General features: G+C 44.1%; 1 protein-coding gene across 1 annotated transcript in view; it reads left to right on the top strand.

The window, feature by feature from the left end:
* Positions 1-15,598, top strand: part of FRAS1 (Fraser extracellular matrix complex subunit 1) — a 587,299-nt gene that overhangs the window by 1,866 nt on the left and 569,835 nt on the right. The window contains exon 2 of the mRNA XM_075544919.1: positions 9,725-9,756. Coding sequence (XP_075401034.1) covers positions 9,725-9,756 — 32 coding nt within the window. The remainder of the gene's footprint in view (positions 1-9,724; positions 9,757-15,598) is intronic.

Here is a 15,598-nt window from a genome sequence, read left to right as displayed (position 1 = left end):
GGGCGGCAGTTTGAAATGACCAGCTGTGCCAAGGGAGACAGGCCATGCTTTCTACCCCTGTAAACTCACCAGGTGCTCTGCTCTATAGGGTTTCCATGAGTTGGCATCGACTTGGTTTATGCTACTTTACATTTTTCATTGACTTGATTTGTTTAGTTAAGCGAATCAGTCCCACAGTACAAATCTGGTATCCTCTGATTTGATTCTCTTTTACGAATAAAGTGAAAGATGGAGAGTTTAAAGATCTTGAAGATTTTTCTCAAGTTTTTTCTTGCTGGCTCAGGAAATGACAAGTGGAGAAAAAGCACTCAAGCGTGAGTCTTTCTTACTGTCAGGTAACGGCTTTACTAGCTATTTTCTTCTGGTTGCTCAGAGAGCTCGTCACACAGACCTCTTCAGTTCACCAAATAAGACTTTCTTCAGCTGTAGTTGATATAGATACATACTGTCTCACTTATGAGGCAGTACCCCCCCCCAAAAAAAAAAAAAAACTAGACAAAGTTCTGCTGGGCGGAACTTTCTTCGTCTGTATTTTCCTGCTAGGCAAGCATAGAACAATTCGCTCTGAGTTAGTGCACTCAGTGGTGTCGCCTAGGAAGGTTCTCTGTGGTCACAGTGAATTTTTTTCGTGAAAGCAATTTCACTGGAACCTCATTTTTTTGACGACTGATTTAAGAGAGCAGTGTGTGGCCTTGGAATTTTGTTTCCTGCTTGGGGCTCTTACAGTTCTGATAAAATTCCATGCATCAATTTATCAAGCATATTTGTACATAGGTTGCCATCATAATTTCTTTTTCTTTAAAAATCATTTTATTGGGGGCTCAGACAACTCATCACAATCCATCCATCCATCCATCCATCCATCCATCCATCCATCCATCCATCCATCCATTGTGTCAAGCACATTTTTACATTTGTTGCCATCATCATTTCCAAAACATTTTCTTTCTGCTTGAGCCCTTGGTATAAGCTCCTCTTTTTCTCCCTCCCTTCTCCATCCTCCCACCCTCGTAAATCCTTGATCAATTATACATTATTATTTCATATCTTACAGGACTCTGTCTCCCTTCACCCACATTTCTGTTATTCAACCCCCTCGGTAGGGGGGGCTATGTATCTAACCTTGTGATGGGTTCCCCCCCCTCTCATTCTATCCCTTCCCCCTCCCCGACCATCTTCCTACCCTCAAGCTATTGCTACTCTCACTACTGTTCTGAGGAGCTTATCTGTCCTGAATTCCATGCATCGAAAACTCTTATCTGTAAGAGCCCCAGATTTGTAAGATAGAACTGGCTCATGGTAGTGGAGGGGGACCTTTCAGGAACTAGGGGAATGATGTGTGTTTCATTGGTGTTATACTGCACCCTGGATGAATTGCCCTTCTTTGTAACCCTTCTCTGTGTGTGTGGCTATCCAATTGTTTGCAGGTGGTTTGGGGGTCTCTACTTCAACCCCCCTCGTTGGCATTGATATAATTGTTTGTTGTGTGTGGATATTTTCATACCTGATACCCGATCCATTGGTACCTCATGATCACACAGGCTGGTATATTTCTTCCATGTGGGATTATTTACTTCACTGCTAGATGGCAGCTTGTTTTACTTCGAGCCTTTAAGACCTCAGGTGCCATATCTTTTTATAGGTGGGCACCATCTGCTCTTTTCACCACATTTGCTTATGCATCCATTTTTTCTTCAGCAATCCTGTCAGGAAGGTATCAAGACCAGGTTATTAGAACAAATTGTTCTTGCGTTAAGGGAGTCCTTGAGTAGAGACCCAGAGTCTGCCTGCTATCTTAATATATTTACATATATACGTGCCTATAACTATACCTCTATAAATAGCTTATGCCTCCTATATCTTATTTTAATTTCCTTTCACCTTCCTCCTGTCTCACTATAATGCTCACCCTCCATTTGGCTCTCAGTAATTCCTCCCAGACACATTGCACTTTATCAAACCCCACCAGGCATTATACTCCCTCCACACCATCAATTTTAGGTCTCTAGTTGTTCCCTTATCCCTGAGTTTGTTGGTTCCCCACTCTCACTCCCTTCCCAGAACCGGAACCGCTGATCCCATTGTTTTTTCTTTAGGATTGTTAGTCCTGCCTATCTTATATAGCTAGACATAGGGTAAAAGAAAAAGAAAAAAGAAACAAAAATGAAAAACAAAACAAACAAATGAAACGGAACAGCAACAAAAAACCCACTAGGTAGTTCCAGGTCTGTGTGCAGGCCATTTTGTATCTTTTCTGATCAAGTTTGCTGAGGTGTCAAGCCCTGTCCCCCAAGTCAGAAGTCTATTTTTAGGAGTCCTTGCGGACTTGGTTACTTTGCTCCCCGTGCTGTCCTGTTGCACTCCCTTCATGTTCACCCCGCTGTGCATGGGGCACACTGGATACACTTTACGCACAGTGTCTCCAGTGCTGTCCCCATAGCCCTATGGGTCAGTGAGGGAATGTTGTGTCCTGTGGTGGGACCAGCCCGATGGTCCTATCTGTGCATTGGCTGCTCTTAGCAGGGATGTCATTCCTGGGACTTGGTGGGCCATGATTAGGTCCACTCTCTCTCCCTCTTAGTTTGCTCACATGTGGTCTGGGCAGCCCTGCCTTTCTTTCTGGGCTATATCTTCAGTGCTGATTAAAAAAAAAAAAAGTTGTTTCTGACTTGCCGTAGCCCTGTGGATAGCAGAATGAAATGCTGTTTGATCCTAATCCCATCCTACAATTATTAGTATGTTTGAGCCCATTGTTTCAGTCACTGTGTCAATCTGTCTTCCTCTGTGATAACCTTCCTTCCAGTTCACCAAGCATGATGTCCTTCTCCAGGGACCAATCTCTTTTGATAAAGTGTCCAAAGTATGCAAGACCAAGTCACGGCATCCTTGCTTCTAAGGAGACTTCTGACTATTGGTCCCAGTAGATGCTCAAAAATAGTTGGTCAGATAAGTGAGTATTGCCAAATCACATTCTTTTGAATTAAACCCAGAAGCCCTGGTAACTTATTGTGTTACATGTTGTACTGCTAACTGTAACTGCAACAGTTTGAAGCTACCAGCTTAAAGATGAGGCTTTCTATTCCCATAATGAATGAAGGCATTGGAAACCCACAGGGGCAGTTCTACTTCACTCTACATTTGAATTGACTTGATGGCAGTCAGGTTGGTTTTGGTAGGTAGACTGGCCTTTACTATTAACTATCTGTGTGACTTTGATTGAATCATCTAACTTTTTTGGACTGAACTTCTGTCATTTACCAAATGAAAAAGTCAAATGGGATGGCTCTAAATCACTTTTGTCAAAACTTGAGCCTACAAAATAAGAGAGATTGATACTTGATGTCTTCTTTGTGGTCAGTTGACATTTCCTTGTTCTGAGTTTTGCTTATATCATTAGAAAAAAGAAATTTTATGAGCAAATTATTGTCAATGTTATATTACATAGTGTTAACCTTATAAAATGCTATGATTGGCGAGCTTAATAAAGACAAGGAGGCACAGAGAGAGAAGCTTCTAGCAATACAGCAGTTTCTGAATCAGAGCCTCTTTGCCAGGACACTTTCTGGGGAAGCACAGTGGGGAATCTTGAATTGTGTTCCCTGTGGAAATCCTGTGAAGTTACAATAGGTAGAACATTTTGGCTTGGAATAGGGAATGATCATGTAATTAAAGGTTAAGAGAACTGAGACTGAGTCTTCGTCTGTGATTTAGCACTCACCACGTGGCTTTAGTTAACCCCACGATCTCCCGGGCTGTTCCTATAAATGCCATCCACAAAACACATGGGAAAGAATCACTTGTTAGATAATATCTTTTATTGATGGCTACATCAGCAGTGACAGAGTAGAACTGCCACTGTGGGTTTTTGAGACTGAAATCTGTACAGGAGTAGAAAATAGCATCTTTCTCCCTAGATGCAGCTGGTGGATTTGAACCACTGACCTTGTGGTTAGCAGCCCAATGCATAATCCTGAGTCAACATGGATTGACCCAGGGCTTTTGAACCAATCAACTTGATAGCAGTGAGGCATCAGCATATTTGGCTCTTCCATTGCCTGCAGAGTCCCTTCTATGAGAGACTGCTTTATCCTGAATGCTATGAAAGAGAAGACATTGCTGGAGAAAAATAGTCCACCTCTCTCTTTTTACTCATTCCACAAATACTTTTGAAAGCCTTTGTGTCCATAGGGAATACAGGATAGATGATTCCTTCAGGACCAGCAGTGAGAGTAGCGATACCTAGAGAGTGGAGGGAGGGTGGGGTGGAAAGGGGGAACTGATTACAGGGATCTACATATAACCCCCTCCCTTGGGGATGAACAACAGAAAAGTGGGTGAAGGGAGATGTCAGGCAGTGTAAGATATGACAAAATAATAATTTATAAATGATCAAGGGTTCATGGGGAGGGGGAAGGGGAGTAGGGAAGGAGGGGGAAAATGAGGTGTTGATGCCAAGGGCTTAAGTGGAGAGCAAATGTTTTGACAATGATGAAGGTAATGAATGTACAAAGGTGTTTGACACATGGATGGATGTATGGATTGTGATGTATGGATTGTGATGGATGTATGGAGTGTATGAACCCCAATAAAATGATTTATTAAAAAAAAGACTTAAAAAAAAGAAAGCCTTGGTGTCCAATGGGGGTGAGGGGAATACAGACTTTAACAAATATAAAAAGCACCTGAGCTGCCTTCCAGGCATTTGCATACCCAGCGATCATTAATATCAATAAGATAGTAGTAGAGAGATGTCCACATCAGTCCTTGGTAGGTTTCCCAATGCTGAACTGTTAGATACTAATTGCAACTTCACATTTTTGGCTTTACAACTGCCTGCTAGTAGAAATGGTGAGATAATGATGTATTGTCATAAGGTTCTTAATTCCATTATGATATGTTTACATTCCTCTCTGGGGAATGGATTCTGGAAGTTAACCCTCCCAATACCCATCCTTCAGTGCGGGTACAGCCATCCACAGTCACTGTTAGGAACTTGGGTGGCAGGAGCGCTCAGTTTTCCTCAGACACAAGTAGTCATCAGCTGCTAGCCACCACATGGCTCCAGAGAGGGGCGGGGCCCACCACATGGCTCCAGAGAGGGGCGGGGCCCACCACATGGCTCCAGAGAGGGGCGGGGCCCACCACATGGCTCCTGAGAGGGGAGGGGCCCACCAGATGGCAGAGTTGGAGCAGCTTGCCAAATCTTTCCAGAGTTCAAAAACAGTTGGCCTATTTTTATTTTAATGACTCTTAATTGATCTGAATCCAGGTTGGCAATAATCAGGACATGAGTTGTCCTATCAATCCAGGAAATGATTCTATATTAACTGTTCCGCAGTGCCCATGGCCATATGTTGAATTATAACACGACATAAAGCTTAAACATTTAAGTGCCAACTTGTGGCTGCTTGTTCCTAATGAGTCATGTTTTTGTCATACTGTGCTTTCCAGATCTCTTCAAATCATAGTCATATCCGTCGCTGTTTCTTTGGACTAATGAGTCTGACATTTTGTAGCTGTTGAATGTATCTTCTCCATTTCATTCCGTTTACTAGTCATCCTTTTTCATGGTTGAAGAGCAGTAGAAGAGCTGGTGGCACTATGAGTTAGGCAGTGGGTGGTTAACCCTTACAAGGTTAAAGGTTTAAATCCACCAGCTGCTCCATGAGAGAAAGATGAGGCTGTGTGCTCCCATACAGGTTTGCAGTCTGAGAAACGTGGTGCCGGGTTAATAGGAGTTGAAATGGATGCAGTGGCAATGGATTTGGTTTGGCAAATGATTCCATTTTCTCTGGAAGTGTTAGAAAATGGATTTATTGTAAAATATTAGATTTGTAAGAGAAGGTATCACAACGTGCCAAAGGACATACAAGCAGACATTGTTTAAAATAATAATGAATAGCATGTTTTCAGGGGCCTAGTGGTGTAGTGGTTACGAGTTGGGCTGTGATCCGAAGGTCAGCAATTTGAAACCACCAGCCACTTTGAGGGAGAGGGGGAGTTCTACTCCTGTAAGCAGTTGGAGACTTGGACACTCACAGGGCAGGTCTGCTCTGTTCTATAGGGTCGCCAGGACTGGATGGCAGTGGGGGTAGTTTTTTTTTTAAAACCATGTTGTCAGTGAGACCTGCAGGAGATGAGCAAACCACAGGGTGCAGAGCGGCTCAGGTCCTAGCTCCTTCTCGGGTGTAGTATTTAAATACTTCACTCTGCAGAGCCTTCCAATGCCCTTTCTCCCCTGGCTGGCAGGGGTTAGAGCTTAACTAGCACCTCAGTTGCATTTTGTGCCCTGAAATCTGCCACGCCCTGTGGTCAGAGAGCCCTTACTCCCAGTTGACTATGATATATGTTTCCCCAGTCTTCTCTTAAGAGAAGGCTTGTTTCTTATTGGGGAGCTGCAGAATCTCCCACTATTCACCTGGTGCCATGCTTCCTTTAAAGTTCAAGTGGAGCCCTAAATATAAACCTCATTCAGAGTGCAGCCATTCAGTATTCTTTCAGGGAAAAACATGATGATGTGTGGCATGGAGAGGGCCCCTCTGTTTCCATATGAAATGAAAGGGTTGATGAGTGAACCACTGGGCTGAGCCAGAGCTTCCCCACCACCCACACCCATACACTCGCTGTCATCTGGTGGTGGGTGTGAAACCCGCCCTGGGTTGGGAGGGCTCCGCCTGCCCGGGATGACCCCGCCTGGCGTTGGCTGGTGATAAATGTTTGATAGGATTGGGCATCGCACTGGAATGCTTTGTTGTCTCTGGAGAGTGGAAATGAGGTTTCGGAAGCTCTGCTAATGGAGACTCGTGGGCAGCGTGCCTTCTGGGTAGAACTATTCTGTTTTAGGAAAGCTCTTAGGGTCAAGCTGATTTCTTTTGGAATAATACACCAAAAAGCAACCCAAACTGAGTTATTTCTTTTTCCCAATAATGGCATTTATCAGCGGCCACCAGGCATTTTGACTCGATTGTGTCTCTAGGAGATGCTTGGCTTTAGTGAGTGGGCATGTGTTGTCACGCTTGATGCTGCTTTAGTTTCCATACCGCAGTGAGTTTACAATGGCTCTTCACCACTGAAACAGTAGGCTTTAGGATGGGTCACCTGATTCTTTCTGGGTGATTTCTTGTGGAGCTCTGAAAAGGAGTTGTTTTGGGGAACGATTTGCTAATGGAGGAGGGCAGAGAACAATAAGCTGAAGATGGCCGAATTCATTCTAAAGGTTACATTTTGCTTGTTTATCCTGAAATTTAACTTTTGCTAAATGGTCTCTAAAATGATGATCCTTCTCATAGCATTTCACAGCATCAGCTATAGTTAAGCACGTACATTTCAGGAATTTAGAAATGGAATTGTGTTGATAGATGTTTTTATTTTCCCATTCTTATGACAACCATATCTTGAAACACTAAGTCTTCAGAACAGGCTTTATCCTAGATTCCTTTTTATTTGAATGTCAAGTGTACAAGCGTCCTTTCAGTAAATCTTCCCACAGAGATCCTTTGATTCAACGTCAAGTGTAAATAGCCGTTCGGTTTCCTATAAAGCGACGGTTCTCACCTTTTGGGCCACTACCTCTTTGGGGGTGTCGAACGACACTTTCAAGGGGGTCGCCCGATTCATAACAGTAGCAACATTACAGTGATGAAGTAGCAACGAAAATAATTTTATGGTCGGGGGTCACCACAACATGCGGAACTGCATTAAAGGGTTGCGACATTAGGAAGGTTGAGAACCACTGTTCTAAAGGCTGTCTTTAATTTCGGTATTAGTGGAGAAGGTAGACCAGCCAGTTCCTGAGTAGTTAATGTTTTTGAGACTCAAGGCATGATCTATTTGGAAACCAACTGTGGCACTTTGTCAGGGCCTGCTGGTGCCTTGCCGGGTATGCGCTATTCCAGTCTGTTCTGCAGCCTCAATTGCTGAGTGAGTAGCCGGTAGCACACTGCCCACCTGCTTTTATGTAAAACCGACACCTGTTATGCTGCTCTAAAATGGATTGTGAAAATGTGTAGATATTTTTAAAAGGAGGCTTCTACATTGCTTTCAAATATGAAACCCGTCATAGATTTATGATACTTTAGAAGGAGACCTGGTGGTGTCGTGGCCATGCCCTGGACTGGTAACTGCAAGGTCCATTGTTCAAAACCACAGCCTACCTGCGGGAGAAACACGAGACTTTCTATTTCGGTAGAGTTAGTCTTGGAAATCCACAGGAGCAGTTCTATCCTGTCAGATAGGGCTGCCATGAGTCAGAATGGACTTGCTGGCAGTGAGTGAGTACATAACTTAGAATATCTGTTGTCCCATCCACATCCCTCTTTTCCAGTTAGAAACAAGGTTGTTGGTTGTTTTTTCCTCCTGACACTTAATGAATGAAAATTCTCAAGACATCCCAGTTCTTGGGCAGTCCATGCTGGGGAAGGGAGAGAGGATGAAAAGAGTCTTAGAGGGTTGGATGGAAATTTGGGAAAAAGAAAAGAGTCTTAGAGATTGGGGGAGCTCTATTAAAGAATTCTCTTCAAAGAACAATAGTTTCCCCACTGGGAGTGGCTGGTGACTTTGAACTGCTGACCTCGCAGTTAGCAACCCTACGCACCAAGAGTTACAGTCTCGGAAACCCAGGGGCAGCTCTACCTTGTCCTTATAAGTTTGCTTTGAGTTGGATTTGGCATGATGGCAGTGAATTTGGATCTTATTAAAAAAAATAATAGCTGACACCAACTTCCCCAAACCAAATCTACTACCCAAGAGTTGATCCCAACCCACAGTGGCCATACAGGACGCGGTAGAACTGCCCCGTAGGTTTCTCATAAGTCTGTCATTTACATCGTCCTCTCAGAGTGGCTGGTGGCTTTGAAGCACTATCCTTGTGGTTAGCACCAAAGCAGGCTCACCATGGTGTCACCAGGCCTCCTTATTCTCTGTTAAGAAGAGCACACAGTTTTCAAGAATAAAATGGACATTTTGTGTTGAGCTACTAGATACCTAAATAAATGTGTACTGCATGTGAGGCGGGAAGACAAAGAAACACATGTCTGATCTATCCTATGAGTATACAGTGTGGTATTGTAGGGTAGATGCAACATTTCCACTGGCAAAATTCAAGCATCTTAGCAAGGACGCTGCAGGAAGTAGGCTAGCGTGGATTCTCCAATGGCAAACACAGGCACAAAGGGCTAGGTTCATGAAGGAGGAAGAGCATCGTCTAGTGGGCTGGAAAAGCTTCACGAGAGAGGCAGGGTCAAGTTTGAGGACCTTGAACAGACCAAATGCGTTAACCAAAATGAGCAAGGACATGGGGACAGGAAAATGTATTTCCATAAACTAAGGCGGCTTCTTGGGTTGGGTCGGCGAGTTTGTGTAAACCAAGGGTGGCCGATAAGCCCAAGTCAGTGAATTAAGACCGGATCTTGGAGGCTTTGCTGACGTATCATGGGGAAAGTATCCACTGCGCTAATAGGATATCATTACTAATACATTTGTTTGCAAATTCAGATACCAAGTTTTAATGGCATGTTCTTCCCTCATGTGTACCCAAGAAATGATGCTTTGGTGTGTGGGGTTATTTTCCCAGAGGAAGAATATTCATGCCTTGAAGGTTTTGGAAAGAAAGCAGTTTGTACCTGATGATGTGTTTAGATGCAGTTTTAGCTGTGAGCCTGCTGGGGCAGTGCCTATTGCTTCGTTCATGCCTTCCTGCTAATTCTTGTCTTGTTTCTACCCACAGGTGCTTGTGCCTATCAGGGCTCCGTGTTGGAGGTAGGTGGTCCTGACGGGATTTGGCTGTGTGTCTCTTTAATGTGAAATGCTACATCGTGGTTGGCGCGTTTGTGAGATTGAGGTTGCTGAGTGAGGTGACCCTATCATTTGTACGGAATGTTTCTTTTCTTCACAGTGTGAGGCTTACCTCTCATCCTGGCACAACCACGCTCAATTATGTAATACCCTTTCCAGAGCGAATTAGTTCCATTTGGATACTTGGGATTGGGAAGAGTAGTTCAGACGCCCAGCACACGATTTGCATTCCGGCTGTCCTTAGTGTTCTTTCACTCAGAGAGAAAATTAGATTGCTTTCTCTCGTCAGGTGTGAACCAGGGCACATGTTGTTTATCTTCCTGTTGCATGTGCGGCTTCCTGGGACCCCTCCCCTCTTTCCAAAATAAGTGTGATTATCAAGTCAGTGGGATATGGAGGATTCCTGATGGTTGCTCTGGAGGATGCACTTCACTTTGGGTAAACAACAAACAAATTAACATCTTCTCCCAGAACCTTTGCCACGTGGGGTGGAATTGATTTTGAATTTAATGTCAGGATGACTTGGGGGAAAAGCTGATGTAAGTCTCTTGCATTTCTTTCCATTAATAATGTACTGTGGTGCATAACAGTGTGTTAAAGCCTTATTGAAAAGACTGTCTACACTCCATCAACTCTAATAAATTGTGTGACAAGTCATTCTTCACCACTTTGTTATTTGGGTTTAATAAATGCTGTAATAAAACAGAACAGAGATGGTTGGAACGGGCTTGCTCATTTACATCACAGCCTACTATTGACATGTGTGTTATTAATAAGTCATCTTGGATTATCCTTGTGGTGTTAAAATAGGACTATCTGAAATATCCAAGAGTCTAGATAAGTGGACACATTTTGAAGTAATATTCTTGACTATGAACTTTGCATAATGCAGTTGCTATGCTGGCGATGTCTATATTTGTTTTCCATTGTATTCTATGAAAGCATCAAGAGAAAGCCATTGTCCCTTTTTTGCTCATTTTGAGCCCTAAAAGGCCAATTTTTCTCTGTTTGTTCTTTAATATGTTTTAGGACCTACTTTTTTATCAAAGTGCCATAATGATAAGTCATCAGTTTGGTTTTGTTTTGAAGAACCGCGTGTATATTGTAGGCAAGTCAGTTACCCATGTTACTGTAAGAGACTAGCATATTGTGCAAACTGTTTTATAATTTCTTGATATTGTCTCGTCTCTGTTGACTCAATGCATATGTGAAAGAGGCAGGCCATATGTTATCTTATGTCCTCACTCCTGTACTGTAATGAAGAACCAAGGAAGAGAGAGATGAAAAAATTTCAGAAGGTAATTGGCCATCAAGGAGCCGATCATGACAAACAGCTTGTCTTCTGTTTGTTCTGTCTGTATCCAAACACAAGTAGCTGTCTCTGACTGCCTACATGTTATTGACGAATCCCCAGGTGGCACAGGTGGTTACCTTCTGCACTGTTAACCAAACGGTGATCCAGTCCCACCCAGAGGTGCGGTGGATGTTAGTCCTGGCAGTCTACTTCGGAAAGGTCGTCACCTTGAAATCTTAATAGAGTGCAGCTCTGCTCACACCCTCGGGGTCAGGGTGGTGGTCTGCATGCGTCGGGGTCAACTAGACAGCAGCTACCAATAACAACGAGTGCTATTGTGTGCTTGGTTATGAAACGGTCAGTCTCTTGGAGAGATCAAGTTTGCTCACATGGCCACGGAGATTCTAGCCAGCTTGCATTCACTGGGTAGTGTTGCTCTCCTCTGCACTGTGCTCCAACTAGCTGTTTGTGCTTCAGTGCACCAAGATATTCCTGACCACCCCCACTGACTTACTTGCTTACTGTGACTCAGTTATGTGCGTGCATAAATCTGAACAAGCCCAATACACTGATTATTGACGTGGTGCAATTCATTCAGAGAGGCAGTATCTTTATTGCCATAGTAAACACTGAAAAGTCAAACTCAGTCCCATCAAGGCAATTCTGACTCACAGTGACCCTGTAGGTCAGGGTAGAACTGCCCCTGTAGGTTACTGAGACGATCACTCTTCATGGGAGTAGAAAACTCCATCTTCCTCCTGTGGAGCAGCGGGGGTTTAGAATTGCTGACCTGTGTCGTGTTAGGTAGTGTGAGAGATAAACGTGCTTGGCTGTTAAGTGAAAGGCTGGAGGCTCACATTCTTGCAGAGACGCTTCAGAAGAAAGGCCTGAAGACCTGCTTGCATAGTGAAAGCCTTCTGGGGCACAGTTCGGTTGCACACACACAGGACAACCATGAGTTGCAGTTAAATCCATGGCAAGTGTTTGTTAAGCTAATATTTATAAGTGACCATTATGAACTTGCTGTTCTTAGCAGTAGAAACAAGTCAGTAAACCAATAGCCCAAACCACCTAGCCTGCTATAGCAAAGTGGGGTGAAGAAATTAGATGGTGCCCAGCTATCAGACAAAATAGTGTCTGGGGTCTTAAAGGCTATTTCCAAACAAGCAGCCATCTAAGTGAGATGCCAACTATGTCCACATGGAAGAAGCACTCCAACATCAGTGACCCAAGGATTGTAAATCATATCATCTGAAGCCGAAGGAGAGAATAGTATTAGAGCCCAAATTGTGAGAATCTTGTTTGCAGAAGGTGATAGATGACAGAGGGAGCCCAAGATACGTATGTTGGCTCTACATAGGAGGTAAGCCTCTGGTGTTTTCCCTCTGTCCATAATAGAGAGAGGACAGTGGTTACTAAACAGAGTGCATTGGGAAGATGACTATAGAAGACAAAAATGATAAATCTGAGTTGAACTGTTAAAACCTTGTCATTTGATTCCGCCCCACCCCTCCTGTTCCCCACTCTGAAGTACCTTGGGCCCGATCTGGTTTTCAACATTTTCTGGGTTTTTTTGTTGTTGTTGTTGCTTTTTTCTCATCTTGGGGTTTATCCTAGATGTATTTTGTCATTGGGGTTAACCTGCTTGAACTTTGGTTATATGTGTTTCTATTTTGCAGTCTAGGAAACCCCGAATTGATGAACCTATAGTGACAGCAAATAAAATAAGGGTTCTCGGGGCATACAGCGGGGAAGATGGGTGGGTAACTTGGAGCTGATAACAAGAAATTCAAAAGGAAAGAGAATTGTACAATACTGCTTGATGTGATTGAACTATTGAATGATAATGATATATCAGTATTAGCTCCCAATAAAATGGTTTTAAAAACAAAACAAAACAAAAAACCACCTGCCTGGATGAAGCTTGAATTCTAATGGGTAAGCTGTATGAAACATGTCATATAAATGTGCTATGAAGAAAAACGATGCAGGGAGGGGATGTGAAAGGTGGGCTGTGTAGGGATTGAGCCTGGCGTGATAGGTAAAGCTTCATTAAGAAGATCATAGTTGAACTTGAAAAAGGTGAGATTGCTCATTTCTGTGGATTTAAAAGGGAAGAGAATTCCAGAGGGAGGGAACAGCTAGTGGACAGATGGTAAAGTGGAGGCTTTCTTGACAATCTGAGATGGTGCGTTGAGGTGCTCGACTGCTAACTGATGAGTTGGCAGCTCAGGGTCAGCGGTGTGGGAGAAAGATGAGGCTGTCTGCTTCCTTACAGATTTACAGCCTTGGAAATCCTATAGGGCAAGTCTACTTTCTCCTACAGGTTCCCTATGATTTGGAATTGGCTTAGCGCCAGTGTGGAGGTCAGGGAGGCAGGAGCATACCATCACAGAGCAGAAGATGAAGTCAGAGAGAAGGACGGGGGAGAGAGTATGTGGGCCTTTGCAGGCATGTATATGGACTTACCCTGACTGGGTTAGTCACTGGGATGGGGAGGGCTTGAGCAGAGGAGGGACAAAAGCTGACTTACAGTTTAATTAAAATTACCATAATGTGAAGGTGGAAAGAAACAGTGTGCTTGTTTCTAGGGAAACTGTGTGGAATAGTTTGAAGTGACTCCATAGAGGTGAGTCACCAAGAAATTTGCTGTCAAGCTGATTGTGGGAGAAAGAGCTATAAGGGATTTGGGGAGATCAGTAACATCTAGAGATGCTTCTTGTAGACTTATTTGCAGAGGAAATTGCAAAGGGCAGTGGTGCATTGTGGGCATGGCTCAATGCTAGGAAGACTGCTGCATGACCGAGGGTTGCAGAAAGCCCCGAGGGAGCTTGGAGAAAGACTGTGTTTGGGTTTTTGGGTGACAGAGTGTAAGACTTTTGCCCAGTATTCTAGGATTCCCTAAAAAAGCCACTGCTTGGGTGAGAGAGCTTCTAGAGTGAGGCTGTCACAATTGAGAGCTGGCTCTGAGAAGGGTGGAATCATATCCCCATCTGGACCCTAAATAACTTCTACAGACTCACCTTCCCACCTGCCATCGTTCAGGTTGTCATACGGCCGTGGCTTGTGTGTTGCTCTGATGCTGGAGTCTCTGCCACAGGTATTTCAATACCAGCATGTTTGTCCCTGGGGGATAAGTTTCAGACAAAGAAGAGAGAGCTAGCAAGATCCTTGAGAACGTTAGCCCGTGACAAGCCTATGGATTGTGGCAGAAAACTGTCTGATAGAGTGCTGAACGAATAGGCCCCTAGGTTGGATGACACTTAAAATACTCTCTGGCTACACAATGGATTTGAGCTTACCAGAAACAGCCCTGAAGATGGCGGGACTGGGCAGTGTTTTGCTCCATTGTCCTTGGGATCCCTGTGAGTCAGAGCTTACCCCAGGGTAGCTAACAAAGTGAACAAGACACCCTCCCATGTAGAGCTAGAAGCGCCTAAGCTGTCTAAACTGAAGTCAGGGATGTGAAATTCTGGGGGTTCATTGATTGCTCAGGTGAATAGCCAAAAACACAGGGTTGGTCTGGTTGTAAAATGGCAAGGCATTGGCTCTCCCTTGAAGAATTCCTTGAAACATGTGAAGCAAACGAAACTATGGCCATGGCTCCTGGTTGCTACCTCTCCACCTGCTCTGTTGAGGATTCTGCTGATGCATACTCTTTTCAACTCATCGTTCGATAGAGTGGAACATCTAGACCTTGTCGCCTGCTGATGTGGGTTTGATTCTTCCTCATGCTATAAACCTGCTTTGTGACGCCCAATTATAAAACGTTTCCAAACCTCTATAATATCTTATGTGAATGGGGACAAATAAAGCCTCTCTTGCTGGGATTGGGGGAACTTACAGCCAGGATGAAGCAAGGATGGTGAGATTTTGTCTCACGTACTTTGGTCATGTTGTTGGGAGAGACCACTCCCTGGGGAAGACATCGTGCTTGGTAGAGTAGAGGGGTAGCAAAGGGAGCTGAAGATCCTTGATGAGTGGCTCTGCGTCAGAACTGTGATGGCACCTCACAACAGCCTGCATTTCATACTGTGCACAGACCCGTGAAATAGGCTCTACTCTTACAGATGAGGCAAGTGGAAGCCACTTTTCCAAAGCTGAAACCAAACTAAATAAAGAAGGTTTCCATGTGACTGACTCAGCACAACCTGGTGTGAGTGGGTCTTTGCTCCTTGGGTTTTCCATGGCTGTGATCCTTCAGGAATTGGTTGCCAGGCATTTCTTCTGTTGGATTTTAACCTCTGGTCTTTTGGTTAGTTGTTTAACTCTTTGTGACCCAGGGATTCTTCTGTCAGGCCACACCAAAAAATAACACCCCTTCACCCCCCCAAGAAGAATGCACTTGGGAGAAAGGAAAAGGGATGGATGGGGAGGACATGACATCCTGGCCCACCAAGCCTGGAGGACGATATTCCTGCTTGGAGCAGACAACGCACAGAGAGGAGCATAGCGCTGGCTCCACCATGAGACACGAAGCCCCTCATTAAACCATACCTCTGTGGGGGACAA

Source organism: Tenrec ecaudatus, chromosome 3 (genome assembly GCF_050624435.1).
Source record: "Tenrec ecaudatus isolate mTenEca1 chromosome 3, mTenEca1.hap1, whole genome shotgun sequence".
Classification (NCBI taxonomy): domain Eukaryota; kingdom Metazoa; phylum Chordata; class Mammalia; order Afrosoricida; family Tenrecidae; genus Tenrec; species Tenrec ecaudatus.
Note: the sequence above shows the minus strand (reverse complement) of the source record. Positions and strands in the feature narration are given on the sequence as shown.